The sequence below is a fragment of the Aquarana catesbeiana genome, linkage group LG03, assembly GCF_042186555.1.
Source record: "Aquarana catesbeiana isolate 2022-GZ linkage group LG03, ASM4218655v1, whole genome shotgun sequence".
Lineage (NCBI taxonomy): Eukaryota > Metazoa > Chordata > Amphibia > Anura > Ranidae > Aquarana > Aquarana catesbeiana.
The window spans coordinates 309,907,338-309,931,504 of record NC_133326.1 but is presented as its reverse complement, the minus strand read 5'-3'; the positions used below and the strand labels follow the sequence as shown (position 1 = coordinate 309,931,504).

The following is a 24,167-nucleotide window of genomic DNA, read 5'->3' as shown; positions in this document are numbered from 1 at the left end:
ATGCAAGGTGTCTTCTGCAACAAGATAAACTTACCCGCCTATTTAAAAATTTCTGCAGATCAGATTACCTTTCTGGCACGTTGCCAGTGTGCAGGGATCAATGGCATCATACTACTGGCCAATCACAATGGCTAAAGACTGCTGCCCACACCCAGGCAAGGGACCTCACTGGCATCGGACAGTTACAGCAGAGCTTAGTATCTGTCTTTTAGTTCTTCTTTTGCAAAGGTATGTCTATAAGCATGCCATAATATTGTGGTTAACCACTTCAGTTCCAGGCCCTTTCTGGCACTTTTTGTTTACATGTAACAATCCATTTTTTTTTTTTTTGACAGAATTTTTTTAAAAAACCCCAAACATATTATATTATATATTAGTAAAGCAGAGGCCATAGAGAATAAATTGGTGGGTTTTGCAATTTATTTTTATTTTTTTGTCACCCGGTATTTGTGCAGCAGTTTTTAAAGCACAATTTTTTTTTTTTTCGTGGAAAAAATACACTTTTTTGAATGCATCAATCCCATTTTAAATTATTACAGATATTTTATATTTGACTGTTACAACAATGAGGAAAGAGATTCCACTTTTTGTAATAAATGGATGGACATACTGTAATACATTTTTGTCAGATTGGATATTAGAGACATCATTTTGCCCTCATGGTTAATATTTGTGAATGTATTAAATGGTGTCCCTCTTAAAATGTTTAAATGCGTTTTTATTTTTTTTTTCTTATTTGCTTTTTTTTTCTCAATGTGGTTCTGTTGGTAGCTGGTGTTCTTGTGACATATTGATCCATTTTGCCAAGCTGTAGCTTGAAAAATGCTAAGGCTGAAGAATTGTAACATGAGCTAAAGCACAGCTGATTGTGCTTAGAATGCTCGGGTTAGACCTCTATAGTTTCAAACTATTAACTAAAGAATGGCAGATTGTTAAATGGATACAACTTTCTCTCTGTGCTGTGGGATACCTGCATTAATGAGTCATTGATGGAAACCGAGTCAATTTATATTAGTGCAATGGACCATTTCTGCTCAGCGAACACATTTGTTTCCTTTTAGTTTGTCTGTAGTGCAGCCTAACAAAACAATTACAAATCAGTATCTGATGGTTTATTCACACTGTGCAATAAACATCGGAAAGCAACATCGGCCAGTCCATCAAGATAGAAGAAGTAATTGGTGTGTTTGGCAAGGTGATGGTTGATTTATTTTCTTTCTTTCACTGCAATTACAACAAGCCGCAATAAAGCAAATAGCTAGTTCCTTCTGCGTGAAAAAGATGTACAGTTGCTTATTTTATCACTTTGGCCTTATGTGTAAACTGGGAAGTAGTATGTACAGTATCTCACAAAAGTGAGTACACCCCTCACATTTTTGTAAATATTTTATTATGTCTTTTCATGTGACAACACTGAAGAAATTACACTTTGCTAGTAGTGAGTGTACAGCTTGTATAACAGTGTAAAATTGCTGTCCCCTCAAAATAACACACAGCCATTAATGTCTAAACCGCTGGCAACAAAAGTGAGTACACCCCTTTTGTGAAAATGTCCAAACTGGGCCCAGTTAGCCATTTTCCCTCCTCGGTGTCATGTGACTTGTTAGTGTTACATGATCTCAGGTGTGAATAGGGAGCAGGTGTGTTAAATTTGGTGTTATCGCTCTCACTCTCTCATACTGGTCAGTGGAAGTTCAACGTTGGCACCTCATGGCAAAGAACTCTGAGGATCTGAAAAAAGGGAATTTTTGCTCTACGTAAGGATGGCCTAGGCTATAAGAAGATTGCCAAGACCCTGAAACTAAGCTGCAGCATGGTAGACAAGACCATACATCAGTTTAACAGGACAGGTTCCACTCAGAACAGGCCTCGCCATGGTCGACCAAAGAAGTTGAGAGCACATGCTCAGCATCATCTCCAGAGGTTGTCTTTGGGAAATAGACGTATTAGTGCTGCCAGCATTTCTGCAGAGGTTGAAGGGGTGGGGGGTCAGCCTGTCAGTGCTCAGACCATACGCCGCACACTGCATCAAATTGGTCTGCATGGCTGTCATCCCAGAAGGAACCCCCTTCTAAAGATGATGCACAAGAAAGCCCGCAAACAGTTTGCTGAAGACAAGCAGGCTAAGGACATGGATTACTGGAACCATGTCCTGTGGTCTGATGAGACCAAGATAAACTTATTTGGTTCAGATGGTGTCAAGCGTGTGTGGTGACAACCAGGTGAGGAGTAAAAAAAGACAAGTATGTCTTGCCTACAGTCAAGCGTGGTGGTGGGAGTGTCATGGTCTGGGGCTGCATGAGTGCTGCTGGCACTGGGGTGCTACAGTTCATTGAGGGAACCATGAATGCCAACATGTACTGTGACATACTGAAGCAGAACATGATCCCCTCCCTTTGGAGACTGGGCCGCAGGGCAGTATTCCAACATAACGGCCCCAAACACACCTCCAAGGCGACTACTGTCTTGCTAAAGATGCTGAGGGTAAAGGTGCTGGACTGGCCAAGCATGGCTCCAGACCTAAACCCGATTGAGCATCTGTGGGGCATCCTCAAATGGAAGGTGCAGGAGCGCAAGGTCTCTTAACATCCACCAGCTCCGTGATGTCATCATGGAGGAGTGGAAGAGGACTCCAGTGGCAATCTGTGAAGCTCTGGTGAACTCCATGCAAAAGAGGGTTAAGGCAGTGCTGGAAAATAATGGTGGACATGCAAAATATTGACACTTTGGGCCCAATTTGAACATTTTTACTTAGGGGTGTACTCACTTTTGTTGCCAGCGGTTTAGACATTAATGGCTGTGTTGTTATTTTGAGGGGACAGCAAATTTACACTGTTATACAAGCTGTACACTCACTACTTTACATTGTAGCAAAGTGTCATTTCTTCACTGTTGTCACATGAAAAGATATAATAAAATATTTACAAAAATGTGAGGGGTGTACTCACTTTTGTGAGATACTGTATGTAGGTTCTTGCATCTACGTATGTACAATATTTTAAGAAAGTGACAACAGATCAGGTTACAGTTTAGTTTTAACAGTCAGTTTTTTGTATTTTTGGAAGTTTTTTTTTTTTTTTTTTTTTCCCCTTTTAAAGGAGTTCTGTGGTCACAGCATACACTTTCATTTTATCACAGCAGAATTGTAATTGCAATGCAAACCATTATTGACAATCCAAAATAAGCTTGCATCAAAAATCTCCTTTCATATTGTGAGTGCTACCTCTCTGCTGGTCACCTCTTTCCACAATTTTCCTGGATTCCCTTCATGCTTTGCAGCTTTTCCTCTGCTGTTTATTTTCACTTTATAAGGATTGCTTATCCCATAGTACCTTGCTGCCTGCAAGAATTGAATACCGTACTGACTCCCCTTACTGAAACTCCTGCCCAGCACCTCCCATGTAGTTCAGAAGGCAGTATCTATGAATTCTGTGACACAGCAGTGCCTACTCATGGGACATGGTGATTATGTGTCAGAATTCAAAGCAGTAAATTTGTGGGTATCGTCACCAAGTAGTTTTACAAACTTCCAGATTGTGCAGAGTAATAAAAGTAGCCTAGAAGTAATTTTAACTCCAACGTGGAAGTGAGTATATGATTTTACATTGTGACCAGACATATGCTTTGAAGATCAGCCTTGTACAATCCGTTCTAAATTGGCTTCAAACCCTAACTAAATGACCTTTTTAGTTTGATTTATGAATCATAAACAGCTATTTATGTTTTTAGAAAACACTGTGTATTCACCTCCTTTTTCTCGCCCCCTTTTTTTTTTTTTTTTTTATCTGTGCTGCCTATCTCCTGTAGCCACTTAATTTGCACATGCATGCATCTAATCCCATGGCTATTGTGGTGTAATTGCTCAGTGTGGGTTTCCTAATAGTGGTAATGGCAAAACATGTCTGTATAATGCATTACCGCTCCATATAATCTCCCGTCTTGGATGTCCATGAGACTGGGTGACTATACAGGAAAGTAGTTAGAAAACGGGGATCGGAAGTTCTTTAACAAGGAAAACCTGTGAAATTAAATGAATGCCCATATGCTTAGTTTTTAAACCTAATAATTAATTTAAGCTTATTTATCTTACAGCTGATCTTAAAGCCCAACTTCAGGCACAGTATTTTTTTTTTTTTAAGTTTTTCAAACACTTTAATACTTTGTAATGCAAATTAAAACAAATGTTTTTTGGATGCTCTCTAAGCTCCCCTGAGCGCTACTAAAATATACATTTTCTGATTACTGTTGCATTGTTGCCACTGTGCTGTGCTTTGTGAATGGCAGAACAAAGGATGAGGGCAGAGCTGAAAGCGCAGCTTCCACTGTATTTTCTGGCAAAGGTGAACAAAAAAAAAAAAAAAAATACTGTGCCTGCAGTGTGCTCTTTTTTTTTTTTTTTTTTTTTTTTAAGTGAAAATTTATTTAAACATGTTGTGTGGCTTTCTTTACTGAACATGCCAGGCATGATTATCCATTGGGTTCAGTGTTTTACTGAATCCATGAGCTAGTGGAACAAGTAACTGATATAGATAACTGCATTGATATTTCAACATGTAGGGATGGTGTATAAAACTCTGTTCAAACACGACCATATTTCTCACAATAACATAAACTATAATTGTGCCAAACTTATATTAATCAGGTTGTGTCCGTCTTTTGAGAGTCAAAATGCTGCCATCTATAGAAACCTGGTAATGGATAAACTATTTTTTACAGATCTCTGTATGGATGCAAATTATACAGATGTAGGCTAATTTGTTAGTAACCATACAGTTCATTGAAACAATGCTTCCTTCCTCCTGAAAAGCAATGACAGTAAACGCATTTGTTTCCAGAGAAAATTGTCTGAGGAGATCAGAAAGAAAATTATAGACCAGCATGTTGAAAGTAAAGGCTACAAGACCATATCCAAACAACTTGATGTTCCTGTGGCTATAGTTGCAAACATTAAGAAATTAAATGTCCATGGAAGTGTAATCGACCCCCGAATTGAACAGACGAATAGTGTGAATGGTAGACAAAAATTCAAGGAAAGCTTCCAAAGATAAACATGCTGAACTCTAAGGTCAATGTACATATTTTTGAGCTACAGTGGACTCGAAGAAAGTTGACCCATTAGGAACCCACTGCTAAAAGAAAAAATATATACAAATACTTGACTGATATGTGCTAAAATGCATATTGAAAATTCACAATGCTTTTGGGAGAATGCCCTTTGAATATTGAACTGATGTTGCTTGCTAAAAAGCTCTAGTTTTGCCTCGTGATGAAAAATGTAAACTTCCAAAGAAAAAAAAATCCCACAGTACCTATTGGGAAAGATGGAGGAGGCTAGGTTATATTTTGGGACTTCTTTGCTGGAGAAGGCACCCTTCAAACCTGGGGTAGTTGGACCCACTCTTGTGGGTCTAACTACCCATTTAAAGGTGCAATTGAGGGCTACAGAAATGATTTGCTTGCTGTGATTGCCTTTTAAAGGTTGTGCATCAAAATATGAAGTTAAGGGTCCCATTTTTTTTTTTGTCTATACCGTTTTCATTTGTTTTCATTTTTCAATTGAATCCAAATCAAAAGCATAGTTTTATTTTTAACTATGAAACAATGATCAGTGACAATTGCTTTGGACAGTTTCAATTTATTTCAGAGGATATTGTAGGGGATTCCTTTTTTCATGTAAGCGTACCAACAAATTTGTCAGTGCTTGTATGATTTTGCCTTTGTGAAGTATTGTGTGCTTTGCCTGGGGTTCGTTCGATTTTATTTATTTATTTTTTTAATGACCTTGTGTGTATCTTCTAAACAAAAAAGGAAAAGGTCTGGTGTCACCCGCAAACCACCTCCATCCCAATATATGCAACACAAAACAGGAAATCGCCCCAGGACTTTAAGTGAGGTGAATGCGTTTTAGCCAACAACTGACAGAGTAAATGCAGTCTCAAAATTTATTAAAATAGTCATGCAAACATTAACATGAATCATAGCGCAGTCACTGAAATTATACATACAGTAGAAAATGTCATTACACGTTTCAAGGTATAAAATGTAAGTTGCAGAGTACACATGCACAAAAAGTATCCCAATGCGTTTCGCAAAACCATACTCGCTTCACCAGGGGTAGATGCGTGTGTATCTTCTGAACAAGTCTGGCATACAGTGCCTTGCAAAAGTATTCACCCCCTTGGCGTTGCCTCACAACCTGGAATTAACATGGATTTGTTTCAGGATTTGCATCATTTAATTTTACTGAACATGCCCACAACTTTGAAGTTTTGTTTTTTTTTATTGTGAAGCAAACAACAAATAGGTCAAAATAACAGAAAAGGTCAATGTGCATAACAATTTACCCCCTTAAAGTCAATACTTTGTAAAGCCACCTTTTGTGGCTATCACTGCTCCAAGTCACTTTGGATAAGTCTCTATGAGCTTGCCAAATCTTACCACTGGGATTTTTGCCCATTCCTCCTTACAAAACTGCTCCAGCTCCTTCTTCAAGTTGGATGGTTTGCGCTTGTGAACAGCAATCTTTAAGTCTGACCACAGATTTTCTATTGGATTGAGGTCTGAGCTTTGAGTAGGCCATTCCAACACATTTACATGTTTCCCCTTAAACCATTCAAGTGTTGCTTTAGCAGTGTGTTTGGGGTCATTGTCCTGCTGGAAGGTGGAACCTCCGTCCTAGCCTCAAATCACAGAGTGGTACAGGTTTTGCTCACGAATATCCCTGTATTTAGCACCATCCATCTTTCCCTCAATTCTGACCAGTTTCCCAGTACCGACTGCTGAAAAACCTCCCCACAGCATGATGGTGTCCTTTGGGTGATGTGTTGGGTTTGCGCCAGACATAGTGTTTTCTTTGATGGCCAAAAAGTCCAATTTTAGTCTCATCAGACCAGAGCACCTTTCTCCATACATTTTGGGAGTCTCTCACATACCTTTTCACAAACTTTAAAATGTGCCATTTTGTTTTTTTGTTTAAAGTAATGGCTTTCTTCTGGCCACTCTGCCATAAAGCCCAGCTCTATGGAGCGTACGGCTTATTGTCGTCCTATGTACAGATACTCCAGTCTCTGCTGTGGAACTCTGCAGCTCCTCCAGGGTTACCTTAGGTCTCTGTGCTGCCTCTCTAATTAATGCCCTCCTTGCCCGGTCCATGAGTTTTGGTGTGCGGCCGTCTCTTGGCAGGTTTGCTGTTTTTAGACATGTTCTTTCCATTTGGTTATGATAGGTTTGGTGGTGCTCCTAGGGATCATCAAAGATTTGTATATTTTTTTGTAACCTAACCCTGACTTGTACTTCTCAACAACATTGTCCCTTACTTGTTTGGAGAGTTCCTTGGTCTTCATGGCAGTGTTTGGTTAGTGGTGCCTCTTGCTTAGGTGTTGCAGCCTCTGGGGCTTTTCAAAAATGTGTGTGTATATGTAATGACAGATCATGTGCACACAGGCGGACATCATTTCACTAATTATGTGACTTCTGAAGGTAATTGGTTGCACCAGAGCTTTTTATGGGCTTCATAACAAAGTGGGTAAATACATACACACATGCCAATTATTATAATTTTTTTTTATTTCTGAAAAGTTGTTTTATGTATATATTTTTCTAATTTTACTTCACCAACTTAGACTATTGTGTTCTGATCCGTCACATATAATTCAGATTAAAAAAACATTGAACTAAAGGCTGTAATATAACAAAATGGGTAAAAAGACAAGGGGGTGAATACTTTTGCAAGGCACTGTATGAGGATGCAACACAGTAGCGGTTTTTGCTTTGAACTCCTATCAAAGTGAAACTTTCAGATCAAAAGTACAGAAGCAATAAGTTAGCAAATTCTATTTTATGCCATTTATTGGTTTCAGAGATTTTACAGATTATCTCTCCTGGCATCAGCTTTACTTTCTTTGTACTTGAACTTAAAACTGACCTTTGTTGATAGAAATACAGGTTAATACTAGCATCTGTCCTCGCACTGTCTGTAACAAATTTCACAGATCATGTTGCACGGTCCTTAACTGTAAGTTCAGATCACTTCCTGGTCAGTGCTTCTGGCAGTGGTGATAAAATAGTCTTTTCAAGCTGTAAGTCTAAACCGGTTCCACTCTTGGAGCTGGCAGAGGGGGTAAGTAACCTTTTAGAATAAATTTTCCCTCTCTGTTATACTTTTTGTTTGAATTTTTCATCTGAATATACAGCGTGCTCTTTATCTTATTTTTTTCTATCTCCTAACCATTCAACTTCTGCAAATCCACTAGCTTCACTTACCACGTCGCAATGTAAATATGCTATGGGATAATTTGTGTAAAGATAATGGCAGAAAGTGGCACGTAAACGTTGTTATAATTAGATGTCATCAAGGTTACTTTTAAAGAGGACCCGAACAACTGTGTAAGGTGTGCCCAGAAACCGGAAACCAAGAGCAGAGTTTGTCACCAGAATTGCCTATAGGCTTCCTGCAGCTGATTTTTTTTTTTTTTTTTTTTTTTTTTTCCTGTTAACTAATTTACCTTGTCTGTACTGTGTGTTTGTGTGGAGGCGGCCATTTTTATAGGCTTGCATGACTTTGCTTCTTCTAAGCTTCTGTCAAAGTTGTCCCTCTGATTACTGGTGGCTAATTATGATGAAGGGGAGACATTTTTTTTTCTCTGCATGTCCTCATGTACAGCTTCTTCTAGCACAGTAATAGCATCTCCAAATCTTATTCTTATCTTTGTGGGATTGGTTAGAGGCAGCTGTGCTTCTCATATGGTAGTAATACAGCTAAGAGGCTGTAGGCAAACTGACATGCCGGGAAGTACACTGTGAATTTTAACAATTCAAAACACAAGGTCAATCTTTCAGGATACTAGACATAATTAACATTATTCCCCCTTTTTTTTGCGTTATGGATTTTTGTGACAATACTACAGGGATACCCCGCTTTAAGTACATTCACTTTACATACATTCGCAAGTAAGGACATGCCTGTTAGTGTATGTAAAGTGGCTCACAAGCTTAAGCTGCAGCTGAGTAATCCGTGCACGGATAGTTCAGACTCCCCGCTACTTGGAAACACGCTCCCAGACCCCCCCCCTACAGCCTCTGACACTCCCACTACAGCCCCTGACGCCCAGAAGTGAAAGAAAGGTATTGCTTCACTTTCTGTACATTTTTTGTTTTATATACATGCTCTGGTCCCATTGTGTACTTAAAAGTGGGGTATGCCTGTACTCCTTCTCCACTTCATCTGGTCAAAGATCAAAAATGCAAGGCATTCTCTGAATGCGCGGCTTCTATGCAGAAGGGCAGCAGTCACTAGAAAGATTTGCTCAGGATACTGCAGTGATTTGCAGTTTCCATAGAGTCTGGTCAGATCTCATTACAATATATGCTTACATACATTGGTTCAGGCTGGCCCATTGTAAGGATGTAAAATATATAATCACTGTAGTTCACTGAGTTCAGCTTTAACCACGCTGTAGCCAAAAGATGGCAACAGCACGGTCATCCAGTTCTGGAAGGGCTTCCATGGACGTCCTCCCTGAGCATGCATCTGGCTCACTCTGTGATCGCTGTGTCCTTTTACCATGTGATCAGCTGTGTCCAATCATAGCTGATCACATGTAAATAAACTTTCCTATTATTGGCACTACTTTCCTCACATGCTGTCACAGTGTGAGGAGAGTTGATAACTGAAAATTCTGACCCCCCACGTTTATACTGATAATCAGGGCACTGATAATCTGTGCAGCCTCATAAGCGCACATCACTGAAGCAGAAAAATTACTTAATTGCAAAATTTTATAACAAACAAACTTTTTTTTTTTTTTTTTTCCAAAAAATGTTTTTTTTTGTTTAGCAAAAAATAAAAAACCCGGTGGTGATTAAATACCACCAAAAGAAAGCTCTATCTGACTGAAAAAACTATGTGGCAGTGATAGTAGGGGTTCAAAAAAGGGGCAAACCTAGCATTTTGACTATATTTCTGCTTTAAGTTTGATTTAAATATATTTTCCTCCAAGGAGAGTTTAAAGGAGAAGTCCAGCCTGAGCTCGTTTGGCTGGGCTTCTCCTATGGGTCATAGAAGTGCAATTCGTTTGCACTCCTGTGACCCATTTTCAGCAGAGAGCGGGCTGAAGTCCCCTCTCTGCTGACGTCACAGGAATCAGTCCAGGCACTACATCATGACGACAAAGTCGGATCCGCCAGGTGCCTGGACTGATGCCCGCTTCAGCCTCTCAGCGAGCCGCTGAGATGGCTGCACCGCCCCCTCCACAGCTCAGTGCTCCAGTGAGCGCGGGGGTGGCAACAGGGTGAAGAGATGCTTATTGATAGTCAGCCGCTCTCTGCTCGGGGAGCTGTGAGAACCGAGCCATCAGTGGTGTTCGAGCGCTCAGCTCTCAGTGCAGAGGCAGCGGGGGACAGATGCAGCATCGGAGCTATGCTGCATCCACCTAGGTAAGTATGAATCTGGGGAAAAAAAAACGACTTCTCTTTTAAGTTGTTAGATCTTCCTTTCTTGTTATGATGTGGTTATGAAGAGGTTAAAGTAAATTTATCACTAAGGAATCTAATGTATCGGTGAGGCATATGTATGCAATGTCAAACTGTGTTGCTTGTTAAAATAAAAATAAATGAAAATGTATTTATGTTTTTTTACTTATGAATACTCAGCCTAGGCTCTAGGTCACACAAGGGAGCTTGGGATCATTCAATTTTTCTTTTCTATAAGGTTGCTTTCACACAGGGGTGTCGGCAGTAAAGCGCCACTATTCTTGGCGGCGCTTTACCGTCGTCTTTGCGAAGATTTTTGGCCGCTAGCGGCCGAAAAAGGGCTAAAGCAACCCGCAAAGCGCCACTGTAGTGGCGCTTTGCCGGCGGTGCTGCCCATTCATTTCAATGGGCAGGGGCACTTTAGGAGCTGTGTATACCTTGCTCCTTCACTGCTTCAAAGATGCTGCTTGCAGGAGTTTTTTTAATGTCCTGCCAGCGCATCACCTCAGTGTGAAAGCACTAGGGGAGCCGTTTTTCAGGCACTTTTTTTTTCTTAGCCCCAAAGCGCCTTTTTTTGTATTAACAGTTGTTTTCTCCTTTATTTACTATAGAAGAAACAAACTTGTGTAAATCTGAACTCAGGCTCCCAATATGTAGTCAGTGGAGGGCTCGATAATACAGTTAATATCTGGGATTTAAAATCAAAACGACTTCACCGAACACTAAAGGTAACCCCTCCCAAAAAGTAAATTAAATGGCCTGGTGATTTTAATCACAGGCTTTCTCATATTTGTGTACTTTTCTGAGCATTGCCATTTTATTCCTTTTCAGGATCACAAAGATGAAGTTACTTGTGTTACATTTAATAGTAATGACAGCTATATTGCTTCCGGTTCTATGAGTGGAGAAATCATACTGCATAATGTAACTACCAATTTATCCAGCACACCTTTTGGCCATGGAAGCAGCCAGGTACTACAAGTGTCTCTTCCTTTTATGTTTTGTTATGCTGTGTTATTAGTTGATTTTCACTCTGTTTCTGTGTTTTTCAGCCCATTCGACATTTGAAATATTCCTATGTGAAGAAGTTTTTGCTTGGTGCTGTATCTGACACTGGTTGTGTGACCTTGTGGGATGCCCACAGCCAGAATCCATACCATATGTTTGAAGGTGCTCACAAGGCTCCAGCATCTGGCATCTGTTTCTCACCAGTAAATGATCTCCTCCTTGTGACCATTGGACTAGACAAAAGAATTATCTGTTATGATGTGTCCAGCAAAATGTAAGTTCTATGAAGGTAACTGCATAAAAGAATTAGCACCCATAAAGATTGATCCTTGCCTGCCTCACCATGATTTGTCTTTTTTTTTTTTTTTTTTTTTTGGGAATATAAAGGGATTAATTTACTAAAACTAGAGAATGCAAAATCTGGTGCAGCTGTGCATGGTAGCCAATCAGCTTCTAACTTCAGCTTGTTCAATTAAGCTTTGACAAAAAAACCCTGGAAGCTGATTGGTTTCTATGCAGAGCTGCACCATATTTTGCGCTCTCCAGTTTTAGCAAATCGACCCCCTAGTCCTATTGCAATTTCTAGATACAGAATGTATTGATTTTGACAATTGTCAGTCCTGCAAAAGTTATAACTTTTCTAGTTAACTACTGTTCCACTTTGCATGTGTCTGGTATGTTCAAAGAGTGAACAGGTTAAAACAAGCTCATGGCTGCAGTAGCAATTGTAAGTGTGTTTCAGTCTTTCTCAGCCGGCTCTGAGCTGTAAAATTGATCTGGGCAACTGTAGAGCCACCCAATCCCTTTTGAAGTTTTCAACAAAACAGGAAAAAACACATTTACAGAGAAATATCACTGTTCTCTTATATAGAGATGAAAAAGCATCTCTTAGTGAACAATGTCATAGTCAGGAAAAGAAAAGAAAGAAAAAAGGGAAGGGAGAGTACACCATGGGTCCTGTCACAGCATATATATAATAATAGTAGATATAAAAATAATAATATTCAGGCTAATCATTCGAATATGAAAGAGCTAGTTGTCTCGAACACTTGACAGCAGTTTAGGATAGTGATTCAGGATTGAAAGAGGAGTTATCCCAAGCATCCCATATCTTTGAGAATTGAGGCAGAGAATCATGTATCACCGCTGTCATATGTTCCATTCTACGTATCTGTGCTATAGCCAAGATCAATTGGGCTTGTGTGGGAGTGTTGGGAGATAGCCAGTGAATAGGTGTTACTCTGTTGGCGGCTAAGAGAATATATGACAGCAGCTTATTGGCATATTTAGGTATTCCAGGGACTGGAAGGCCTAGTAAGTAATTAACCGGGTCCTTTGGAAGGTCCATCTCCAACACAAATTGGAGCACTGATTGGACCAAGGACCAAAATGGCAAGATTAATGGGCATTCCCAAAAAATGTGATAGTGTTCCCATATCTCGTGAACATCTCTGGCATTTCTGGGATATAGAGGGGTCATATTTATGGATAACCTCCGGGGTCTCATACCAGAACATAAGGACTTTATAAACTGTCTCTCTCTGCTCCACGCATCTGGAAACATTAGATATAGAAGTCCAGATCTTCTGCCATTGAGGGAGGGATATAGGGGTAGGAAGTAACTTGGCCCATTTTCGCATGTAAACATGAGTCTATTGTAAGCGTTTTGGAATCATGGAGAATCTTATATATGCAAGAAATGAGACCAGGTTGGTATGGACCTTGGGCACATAAAGCTTCAAAAGCATTGGGTTTTTCTAAGGTCACGGCAGGCGATATAGAATGGAAGTAGTGTTTAAATTGAAGATAAGAGAAAAAGAGCTTTTTGGGTATATCAAATTTGGTTTGGAGATCTTGGAAAGAAAGTAATTTGCGAGTTACAGGATGTACTAGGTGACTGAGCTGAAAAATGCCTGCTTGGGACCATGGATACATATTATTATAGGAAAGACTATCCGGAAATTTCCGGGTTGAAAATAACATTCAAGAGAGGTGGGCATGGAGACGAGAGAGAGAACCCCTTGTTACATTTTTTCCAGATGGAGAGAGTAAACAACATTGGTCCTAAACAAATATGTCTGAGCTGAGATAAAGAAGTAGTCAAGTCAGCCCATAGCATTGAACAAAGATGTACAGGGCTAGTAACACTCAGTTCCAATTCCGACCATCTGCTTGTCGCAAAGAGCGATGACCAAGAAATGATCGCTGTGAGATGGGTAGCATGATAGTATTTACTAAGATCGGGTCCCAACCCCACTTAAGAATGAGGAGCAAATACCACTGTGCCAGCAATCCTGTGTGCTTTATTACCCCAAATAAATTTAGTGAAGGCCCGTTGAATATTTCGAAGTTGTAACATAGGGAGTGCAATTGGCAATGTTTCATAAAGATACAAGAACTTCGGGAGTATAGCCATCTTGAGGACATTTATCCTACCCAGAAGAGCCAGAGGACAATCCGCCCATTTACGGAGTAAGCCATGTGTTTCCGAAATTAGGGAGGGGAAGTTAGCTTGATATAGATTGGAATAAGATGCTGTCAGGTTTATACCTAAATATTTAAGGGAAGTAGAGCACCCAATGGTATGGGAAGTTATTTTGTAACGTGTTAAGAAGTGTGGGGGGAATATGTATAGGAAGAGCTTCCATCTTGGCCTTATTAACTTTATAACCAGAAAGTTTACTGAATGTATCTAATAAAGCATGGAGGTTTGGAAGAGAGATATGCGGTTTCGTTAAAGTAAGCAAGATATCGTCTGCGAAAAGAGAGAGTTTGTACTAGTTTTGCACGTCTGCCTGTGACAAAGCCTACCTGATCATTATGGATAAGGCTAGGTATTATAGGAGAAAGCCTATTAGCTAAGATTTTTGTGAAAATTTTATAATCCGAATTAAGTAAGGCTATGGGCCTGTAGTTATCTGGTAACGATGGGGGTTTGCCAGGTTTCAGGAGGACTGTAATATGGGCATGTAAAAATTAAGGATGAGGGATATCGCCTTTTTGCAGAGAAGTAAAAAGATCTGTTAAACATGGACTTAGAATTGGGAGAAAGGTTTTGTAATAGATATAGGGCAAACCATCTGGTCCTGGGGATTTATGCAAAGGCAGCTCCTTGACAACTGCAGCTAATTCTTCTGGCGTTATAGCAGCGTTAAGGGTAGCTACTTGAGATGACGACAATTTGAGCAATTTCAAAGGGTTACAGAAGGAGTTAAAATCCTCTTGGGAGAATAGGTGTTTGGGATCTGTGTTTAGGCAATTATATAGCTTATCGTAAAATGTCCCAAAGACTTTAGATATTGTTTGAGGACAGTGGGTTGGGGTTCCATCAGCTTGGATAAGAAATTCGGGGTAAGAGTAAAACAGACGTGGTTTAAGCTTATTTACTAGCATCCTTTGAGGTTTGTTAGCGAATTTGTAGAATTTCTGTTTAGCCCAACGTAAGGATTTGAAGCATTTGTTCACATCAATAGATTTTAACCGTTCGCGTAAAGAGTTGACTGTGTGTAGACGTGCCACCGTGGGGGAGGCAAGTAGCAGACTTTCTGCTTTTCAGAGCTGAGAGAATATCAGATCTTTTGAGCTGCAGAATCCCTCTTTAAGCGAGAGCCCGTTGAGATACACAGGCCTCTAAAATATGCTTTATGGGCCTCCCATAGGGTAGACACGTCTGCCACAGAACTGTCATTTAGTTGGAATAATTCAGTTAAATTCTGGGACAATCGCGTTTCAATGATAGGGTTTTGAAGGAGAGAGTCATTAAGTCTCCAATAGCAGGTTCTAGGTGTAGATGAGGAAAGTGTAAGATCAAGCTGGACAAAAAAAAAGCATGATCTGACCAAGTTATAGGGTTTAATTCTGAGTCTACAGAGGATGTCAGTAAAGGGGCCGTGACAAACAAATAATCCAATCTGGAATACATCTTATGTGGAGGGGAAAAAAAGGAAAATTGTTTGTGTGTGGGATGTTTGATTCTCCAGATATCCAGTAAGTTATGTGATCTGATGAGTCTGTGGAAAGATGTAGTTTGACATTCTACTTTAGCCGAAGGGGTGGAGGAGAATAGTGCACGTCTGTCTCTTCTAGGGGACGGGGTCATATTGAAATCTCCGCCAACAATCATAAAACAAAAATAAAATATTTGCCGAGTTTTCCAAATACATCAGTGAGAAAATATAGTTGACTTGAATTGGGAACATAAACATTGAGCAAGGTGAAAGGGCGTGAGAGATAATCGCAGTCCAGGAAAATATACCTGCCCTGAGGGTCCATAAATGAGGATTTTACTCTTAAAGGGCAAGATTTTCTAATCAATATGGCAACCCCTGCTTTGCCAGTGGGGTCGGAAGCTATAAATGAAACAGGAAAATGTTTTGCAGCGAATTTAAAGGGTGCCCCTGATTGGAAATGTGTCTCCTGGACTAAGATTATGTCCGCATTTGAAGATTTGAACTCCTTCAAGGCTAACCAGCATTTATTAACAGAGTTCAAACCTTTCACATTATAAGTAAGGACTTGTAGAGCCATTACTGTGAAGCATGGTTAAGCTATGGTGACCATAAAACAAAAAGCATCATCTTCAAAAATATAGACCTACAAAATGAGCAAAAAAGTCCATGGTGTATCTTATGGAGGGAAGACATGAAACAGAATTTAACAGTAGTAAGGATTAACAATGGTAAAAGACTTCCGTAGAACAAGTAAAAGGTGAAAAATAGGTAAAAAAAAAAAAGACCTAAAATAACAAAAAAAAAATTTGAAGTGTAGCCTGGGGGGTAAAAAAAACCCAGGAATCCACAGCTGTGGATCAAAAGGAGGCACACAAGGAGCTCCAACTTCTCTGGCGTGATCCCTGCCGTCTTCTGACATAATAAAAAACTTGGTAGAAAAATTTAACTATATTTCACAGAAAAGGCATCCCATGTACATGGGTGTAAACTCCCCAAATTAGGGGAAACTCAGTGAGGTAAGGGCCGAAGCCAAATTGAACAAACTGCAGAAAGGATATCTTTCAAGGTGGGAGTCTAGAGAAAGGGTGACGCTGAGGTGTGGAGTAGGTCTTCTGTGATTTCTGGTGAGCAGGGGTCCAAATCCAGCCTGGGATGGATGCAGTTTAGTGTTTTCGGGAGTGGTATGGGGTCTTTATCTGGTAGCGGTTGAAGACCAAGATTGCGTATGAACGCCTCTCTCCTGAAGATCCCTCATGGAATATTGGACACCATCCTTCGAGGCAGACAGGCGGAAGGGGAATCCCCATCGGTATGGAAGACGATAGTTTTGTAAGTGTGTGGTCACTGCACCCAATCACTTTTTGTGTGATGCCCCAATGCTCATTTCTATTCAGGTTGTGCTTCCTCATTAGTAGTTTGCAGTGTACTTTAGTTTTCCTCATTCCTCATTCACATTGCTAGTCTGCTCATCAACTCATACTACTTGAAAACAATACAGCAAGGGTCTGTTAATCTGTGCGTTAAGCAGAATAGTGAAAATATGGAATTGCGTGCAGTTAAAATAGTAATGGCACAGTTGATCACATGGTAAAGGGCCGCGGTGATTGGCTCTTTACCCCGATCTGTGATCAGCGGTGTCTGAAAGACATCGCGATTAGAGAACCCTCCTGATTTGTGCCCCGGAGGCAGGGTTGTGGGAGGACGTCAATAGATGCCCTCCGGGCTATAGCGCTGTCAGCAAGAGGTTAAGGGTATATGCTTGATGCATTGTGGAAAAGGACTGGAGAATACTTGGGGCCTATCGGGTCAATGGTCTTTCGTTGATGGAAATGTACAACGTGCTTTTAGGTCCATTCTGTTTGTATTTAAAGGATAAGTTCACCTTTAGTAACATGTTAAATGTTGTACCCATATATAGGTTGTAACATGTTACTAACTGAACAGCCCCCACACCCACCTAGTCCCCGTTGTGACAGCGGCTGGGAATCATCTTCTCCTCACACCCACTGTTACAGTTAAAAAAAACAAAAAAAAACCACTCCTCCCGCCCTGCCCTGTCATTTATTCATTCACAGAGTTCTGTGAATGGGAGAACTACAACTACCGTCAACCATTGCGGCTGACAGCCTGTAGTTCTCAATGAACTACCAGGGTGCTGATGAGTCACTCTAGGTAGTTCATTGATCCTTCCTGCCAGTAACTGCCTGTCTGTACAAGGTACTGGCAGACAGGTATACTGACAGTCAGGTACTCAGTCTGCAGGAGCCTAAGATTGTACCTTTTTTTTTTTTTTTTTTTTTTTTTTTTTTTTTTTTTTTTTTTTAAAAAAGGTGAACTTAACCTTTAACGTCAGTTTCAGATACTTCTGAGGTTATCGAGGACCTGTTCACACCAGGTCAGTCTGCTGTGGTGTATTTAACACAGGTGCAATTATGTACATTGCTTTAACGCTGCCTATTCATTTGTATTGGTCAGTGCACCCTATTGCACTGGAAATCAGACCTGCACTTTGACTACTGCAGTGCACCACAGTGTATGGTAAAATAAGAAAAGTATCTGGGTGTGTGCTCGGCACAGACATACACGTGTGGTGTGTTTTTTTTTTTTTGTTTTGTTTTTTTATATCAGTCCGTGTTTATTAGATTTGTGGCTGTTCAGTAAGGCCTTGCAGAATAATTTTCTGTCACTAATGTACATTCAAAACATACTTATGGTTTTAAAAAGAAAATGCTGCTTTGATTGCTGTTATGAATTTGCTGAGTGCTTCCAACATTTATAGTTGGTTAGCCTCCTGTATGTAGGGATAGTTTTGTAAATATGTTGCAAGGACAGATCATTCAGCAAGAACTTTAATGTGCGGGAAGTTTAGTATTATTCATTGCATTTACACATCCAGGTGTGTCACAAGCCTAGAGAGAAAATAAAATGTGTTTTCAGCAAGTACGCTTTTATGACTTTTACATTTCTACCTGCTGTACCATGTTTTTGATTTTTATAGAAGGCTTAGTAGTATAGCAGTAGTGCCTTCTTATAGGAGAATGTATTCAGATTTTTTGAGAAGGCTCCACTGTGCTATGTACTGGTGCAGTTTACAGCATTTTAATAGTTTTTTTTTTTTTTCCCTTCACAAGATAACCACCTGGGTTATAATTCCTCCCCATATACAAATTTGTAAATACTGGAAAGGATCAAATTATGGGAAACCATACTGGCGTGCAAGAACTGCCATCATCCTAAATATATTGAAAGAGATTGTCTGCAACAAAGTGCATATAAGGGACGCCCCTTTGGATTTTAAAGGCAAAAAAAGAGTAAAGAGAATGTGTAACCATAAAAGGCAGCAGCTGTGCCAACTTTATTAATGTACAAAAAATAGAAAAAAAAGTCTGAAAAGACAAGACAAACATATACAAAAGGTAATCAATATCTTTACAGGAAATTGTGTCTAAGACATATAGAGCATAAATAGGTAATATCACCCAATGCCAGCGACCCCAAACCATCGACCCGCGCAGGGTGAGTGTGGTGGGGGTAGGTGGCTAATGCATATTTCCCGACATGTTTCGGAGAAGACCGTAGTCAAACTTGTATAATCCTTCTTCAGGGAAATTGTTTTACATACAGATGGGTGAGAGAAAATTATTTCTTGTCTCTAGAACATAAATATGAACATCAATAAGTAACATAGCAAAAAAAGGGACCATGTACATGGTCTATTTTGTGGCCATTATTGTATAACAAAAAATCATGGTACTTGCATAATGAAGCTCATGTCATGAATAAAAACAAACAAATGGAGAAATCAACATGCTGGTTGTGAGGGTGACAGAGGGAGCGCCCGTGATAGCACGCGGAATCGCAAGGGCACCTTCACAAGGGACGCCCAATCCACCCTGTAGCAAACAATGTCAGCGTTAGGGGGAAAGATTGCACAAAGGGAGAGGCCAAAAAAGTATGTTTGTTTAAAAAAATCTATGAGTGTGTAAGGACTGGCCCTGTAAGGTGCCAAATCCATAAAAGATGGCGCGATGGCGTCACGCGTCAGCGTGCCACCGGCGGGAAAGCCTCACCGATCGTCATGGAGACGATGGTGAGGGCATATAGACGCTCCACCCCGCACAGCCAATGCAAGATGGGAGGGAGAAGCCATCACCGTCCTCAGCTGCAACAGGGGGAGCCCACCCACCGGGTGTCGGCGCACAAGCAGCACCACGGGAACCACAGACGCCCGATCCTGCCACCTGGTGGATAGATGAAAAAAGGCAACCAGCATGTTTAACAAAGAAAATAATCACAGTGTGTCATGAAAAATATAAAATAAATAATTAAATGGACAATAATAGTACAAATGTGAGTAATAAATAATGAGAAGTAATGTGTAAAAGAAAAAAAAGAAAAAAAAAAAAGAACAAAAACAAACAAGGAAAAAGAGAATAACAGTGATTAAACACAAAATATAAAACAGCAATGAGAGTGATCAAGCCAGCACTATATACCGGGATATATTGTTGTATATGGTTGCAATGATTGGAAGGGATCTAAACCAAGCTGATAACCTACATATTAAGTTCACATACCCCTGATGAGAAGCCTGGGAGGAAGGGTCTAAATTTAAAAGCCTCATTCAATCCTGGTGGCACGGTAGCTCGTAAACTGTGAATCCACCTAAGTTCACATTGAAGGAGGCTTTTATTGAAGTCACCACCTCGTGAGCTAAAGTGGATGTGATCAAGTCCCAAAAAATGAATTTTGGGGATCGAGGTGGGGTGTGCCAGGGCCATATGTCAGCCGATAGTTACATCAGGATCACGTTTTAAAATGGTTGAGACATGTTGATATATTCTCTTCCATAGGGGATTAATGGTCTTTCCAATACAGTAACCTCAACACTCACATGTGAGTAAATAAACTACACCTGGGGTCTTGCAATTGATAAAATGTCTTGGGTGAAATAACTGTCCATTGGGTAGGTGGATGTCCCTACGCCGGTCCATATACTGACAGTAGGGACATCCTATAGAATAGTGAAAAATGAGTACAGGTCACACAGGCGGGATACTTGTAAAACCCTGGGTACTTTTTCGTGTGGTGGATGTCCCTACTGTCAGTATATGGACCGACGTAGGGACATCCGCCTACCCAATGGACAGTTATTTCACCCAAGACATTTTATCAATTGCAAGACCCCAGGTGTAGTTTATTTACTCACATGTGAGTGTGGAGGTTACTATATTGGAAAGACCATTAATCCCCTATGGAAGAGAATATATCAACATGTCTCAACCATTTTAAAACGTGATCCTGATGTAACTATCGGCTGACATATGGCCCTGGCACACCCCACCTCGATCCCCAAAATTCATTTTTTGGGACTTGATCGCATCCACTTTAGCTCACGAGGTGGTGACTTCAATAAAAGCCTCCTTCAATGTGAACTTAGGTGGATTCACAGTTTACGAGCTACCGTGCCACCAGGATTGAATGAGGCTTTTAAATTTAGACCCTTCCTCCCAGGCTTCTCATCAGAGGTATGTGAACTTAATATGTAGGTTATCCGCTTGGTTTAGATCCCTTCCAATCATTCCAACCATATACAACAATATATCCCGGTATATAGTGCTGGCTTGATCACTCTCATTGCTGTTTTATATTTTGTGTTTAATCACTGTTATTCTCTTTTTCCTTGTATGTTTTTGTTCTTTTTGTTTTTTCTTTTTTTTCTTTTACACATTACTTCTCATTATTTATTACTCACATTTGTACTATTATTGTCCATTTAATTATTTATTTTATATTTTTCATGACACACTGTGATTATTTTCTTTGTTAAACATGCTGGTTGCCTTTTTTCATCTATCCACCAGGTGGCAGGATCGGGCGCCTGTGTTTCCCATGGTGCTGCTTGTGCGCTGACACCCGGCGGGTGGGCTCCCCCTGTTGCAGCCAAGGACGGTGATGGCTTCTCCCTCCCATCTTGCACTGGCTGTGCAGGGTGGAGCGTCTATATGCCCTCACCGTTGTCTCCATGACGATCGGTGAGGCTTTCCCGCCGGTGGCACGCTGACGCGTGACGCCATCGCGCCAATTGTGAGCGCGGCTGCGCCGCGCGCCCTTGTGCCTGAGGTACGCCCCTTGAGGCACGTCCCCGCTGGGGCGGTCTCTCGGTCTGCCTCCGATTGGCCACTCTTCACACACCCCTGATTCAATCTCTTTTAGCTGTGTCAAAACACAGCTGTTTTGATTTGAGCAATCTTGCCAAAATGATCCATGGCTCCCATATATAGGCCACCCTTTTGCTCACATCCGGATGTCTTATGCCAATACAGCAGCAGACACCGGATTGTCAGCAGCAGATGCCCCTGATCTACCTTTCAAACCTAGGTAAGAACCATATCTTTTATGGATTTGGCACCTTACAGGGCCAGTCCTTACACACTCATAGATTTTTTAAACAAACATACTTTTTTGGCCTCTCCCTTTGTGCAATCTTTCCCCCTAATGCTGACATTGTTTGCTACAGGGTGGATAGGTGTCCCTTGTGAAGGTGCCCTTGCGATTCCGCGTGCTGTCACAGGCACTCCCTCTGTCACCCTCACAACCAGCATATTGATTTCTCCATTTGTTTGTTTTTATTCATGACATGAGCTTCATTATGTAATTACCATGATTTTTTGTTATATAAAAATGGCCACAAAATAGACCATGTACATGGTCCCTTTTTTTTTTGCTATGTTACTTATTGATGTTCATATTTACGTTCTAGAGACAAGAAATAATTTTCTCTCACCCATCTGTATGTAAAACAATTTCCCTGAAGAAGGATTATACAAGTTTGACTACGGTCTTCTCCGAAACATGTTGGGAAATATGCATTAGCCACCTACCCCCACCACACTCACCTAGCGCCGGTCGATGGTTTGGGGTCGCTGGCATTGGGTGATATTACCTATTTATGCTCTATATGTCTTAGACACAATTTCCTGTAAAGATATTGATTACCTTTTGTATATGTTTGTCTTGTCTTTTCAGACTTTTTTTTCTATTTTTTGTACATTAATAAAGTTGGCACAGCTGGTGCCTTTTATGGTTACACATTCTCTTTACTCTTTTTTTGCCTTTTAAAATCCAAAGGGGCGTCTCTTATATGCACTTTGTTGCAGACCATCTCTTTCAAAATTTGTAAATACTCTCTATTGTGGTTATTTATATAAGCTGTAATCATTTGGTTGAAGAAAAAAAAAAGTAACCATTCCACTGCCAGGCCCTGCATTTCACTTTTAGTTGCAAGACCATTTTTGCAATACGTAACTTTTGTATTTTTTACTTGCAGCTTTCAAAGTTAATAATGAATCCCCCAAAACCGTACATATTTTAAAAGCACACCGGTAGAATGAAAAGCTGCTGCTACTGATTTTGTAGGTCACGTGATAGTTACCGAAAACTGATATTTTCAATATAAATACTCTACAATCGATAATGCACATAAAACGTACAAAATTCTTAATGTAACAATTTGTAAATTTTAATATTGTGCTTTTTTGTGAAGAGGTAAACGACCGTAAGCAGAACTGTAAATAAGCAATTAACATTATAAATCTGCAGAATGGCTTTCACATGAGGCGCGCAACATGTAGAGCCCAGGACACTTGATTCATCTACACCTGCTACTTAGCCTTTTTCTGGACTTTAATATGATGATGGAATGATTTATTATCATCTCTAAGCTGCCATATTTGTATCCAGTGACTCTGTACAGTATGAATTATTTAACAGTTTTGTATTGACTCTTCTAATGGGGATATTTTTTTTAATATATGTAATACTCAGTGAGTTGTGCCTAAAAAGTCCAAGCCGCCTTCAATTTTGGCTTTCACACTGTAAAGTCCCTCGGGCAAATTTTTCTCTTTTTGGTGGCTTTCACACTTATACTTGTGTGTTGGTGCAGGCTACAATTTAAATGATTAAGGCATACATTTTATCACAGTGCTGCATAAAGCACTGAATAGTGACACTGTTTAACCACATGCCGACCAGCACACGACAATATACGTCGGCACAATGGCACGGCTGGGCAAATGGATGTACAGGTACGTCCCCTTTAAGAAGCAACATTGTGGGTGCGCCGTGTGCTCTGTGACCGCGGGTCCCGCAGAGTCTATGTCTGCAGGGTGCCCACGATCGTGTCACGGAGCAGAACGACAGGGAGATGCCTTTGTAAACAAGGCATTTGCCTGTTCTGCCTAGTGACATGACAGAGAACACTGCTCCCTGTCATCGGGAACAGTGATCGCTGTCATGTGAGTAGTAGCCCCCCCCCACAGTTAGAATCACTCCCTAGCACACACTTAACCCCTTGATCGCCCCCTAGTGTTTAACCCCTTCCCTGCCAGTGTCATTTACAGAGTCATCAGTGTATTTTTATAGTACTGATTGCTGTATAAATGACAACTGTCCCAAAATAGTGTCAAAAGTGTCCTCCATAATGTCGCAGTCACCACCGAAAGAAAGCTCTATTTGTGGGGAAATGTCAATTTTGTTTGGGTGCAACGTCATGCCACCGCGCAATTGTCAGTTAAATCGACGCAGTGCTGAATCGCAAAAAGTGCTCTGGTCAGGAAGGGGGTAAATCCTTCTGGGGCTGAAGTGGTTAAAATAAGCACTTCAGTATATATTCACACACCAGTGCTTGTGTTATGGGCACCATAACAAGTGCCTGCTGGTCTGAATGTTGCCGCACAG

General features: G+C 40.5%; 1 protein-coding gene across 1 annotated transcript in view; it reads left to right on the top strand.

Moving 5' to 3' along the window:
- The window catches only part of NEDD1 (NEDD1 gamma-tubulin ring complex targeting factor), a 149,674-nt gene that overhangs the window by 14,532 nt on the left and 110,975 nt on the right, over positions 1-24,167 (top strand). The window contains exons 3-6 of the mRNA XM_073620264.1: positions 8,025-8,119; positions 11,082-11,198; positions 11,302-11,442; positions 11,523-11,752. Coding sequence (XP_073476365.1) covers positions 8,025-8,119; positions 11,082-11,198; positions 11,302-11,442; positions 11,523-11,752 — 583 coding nt within the window. The remainder of the gene's footprint in view (positions 1-8,024; positions 8,120-11,081; positions 11,199-11,301; positions 11,443-11,522; positions 11,753-24,167) is intronic.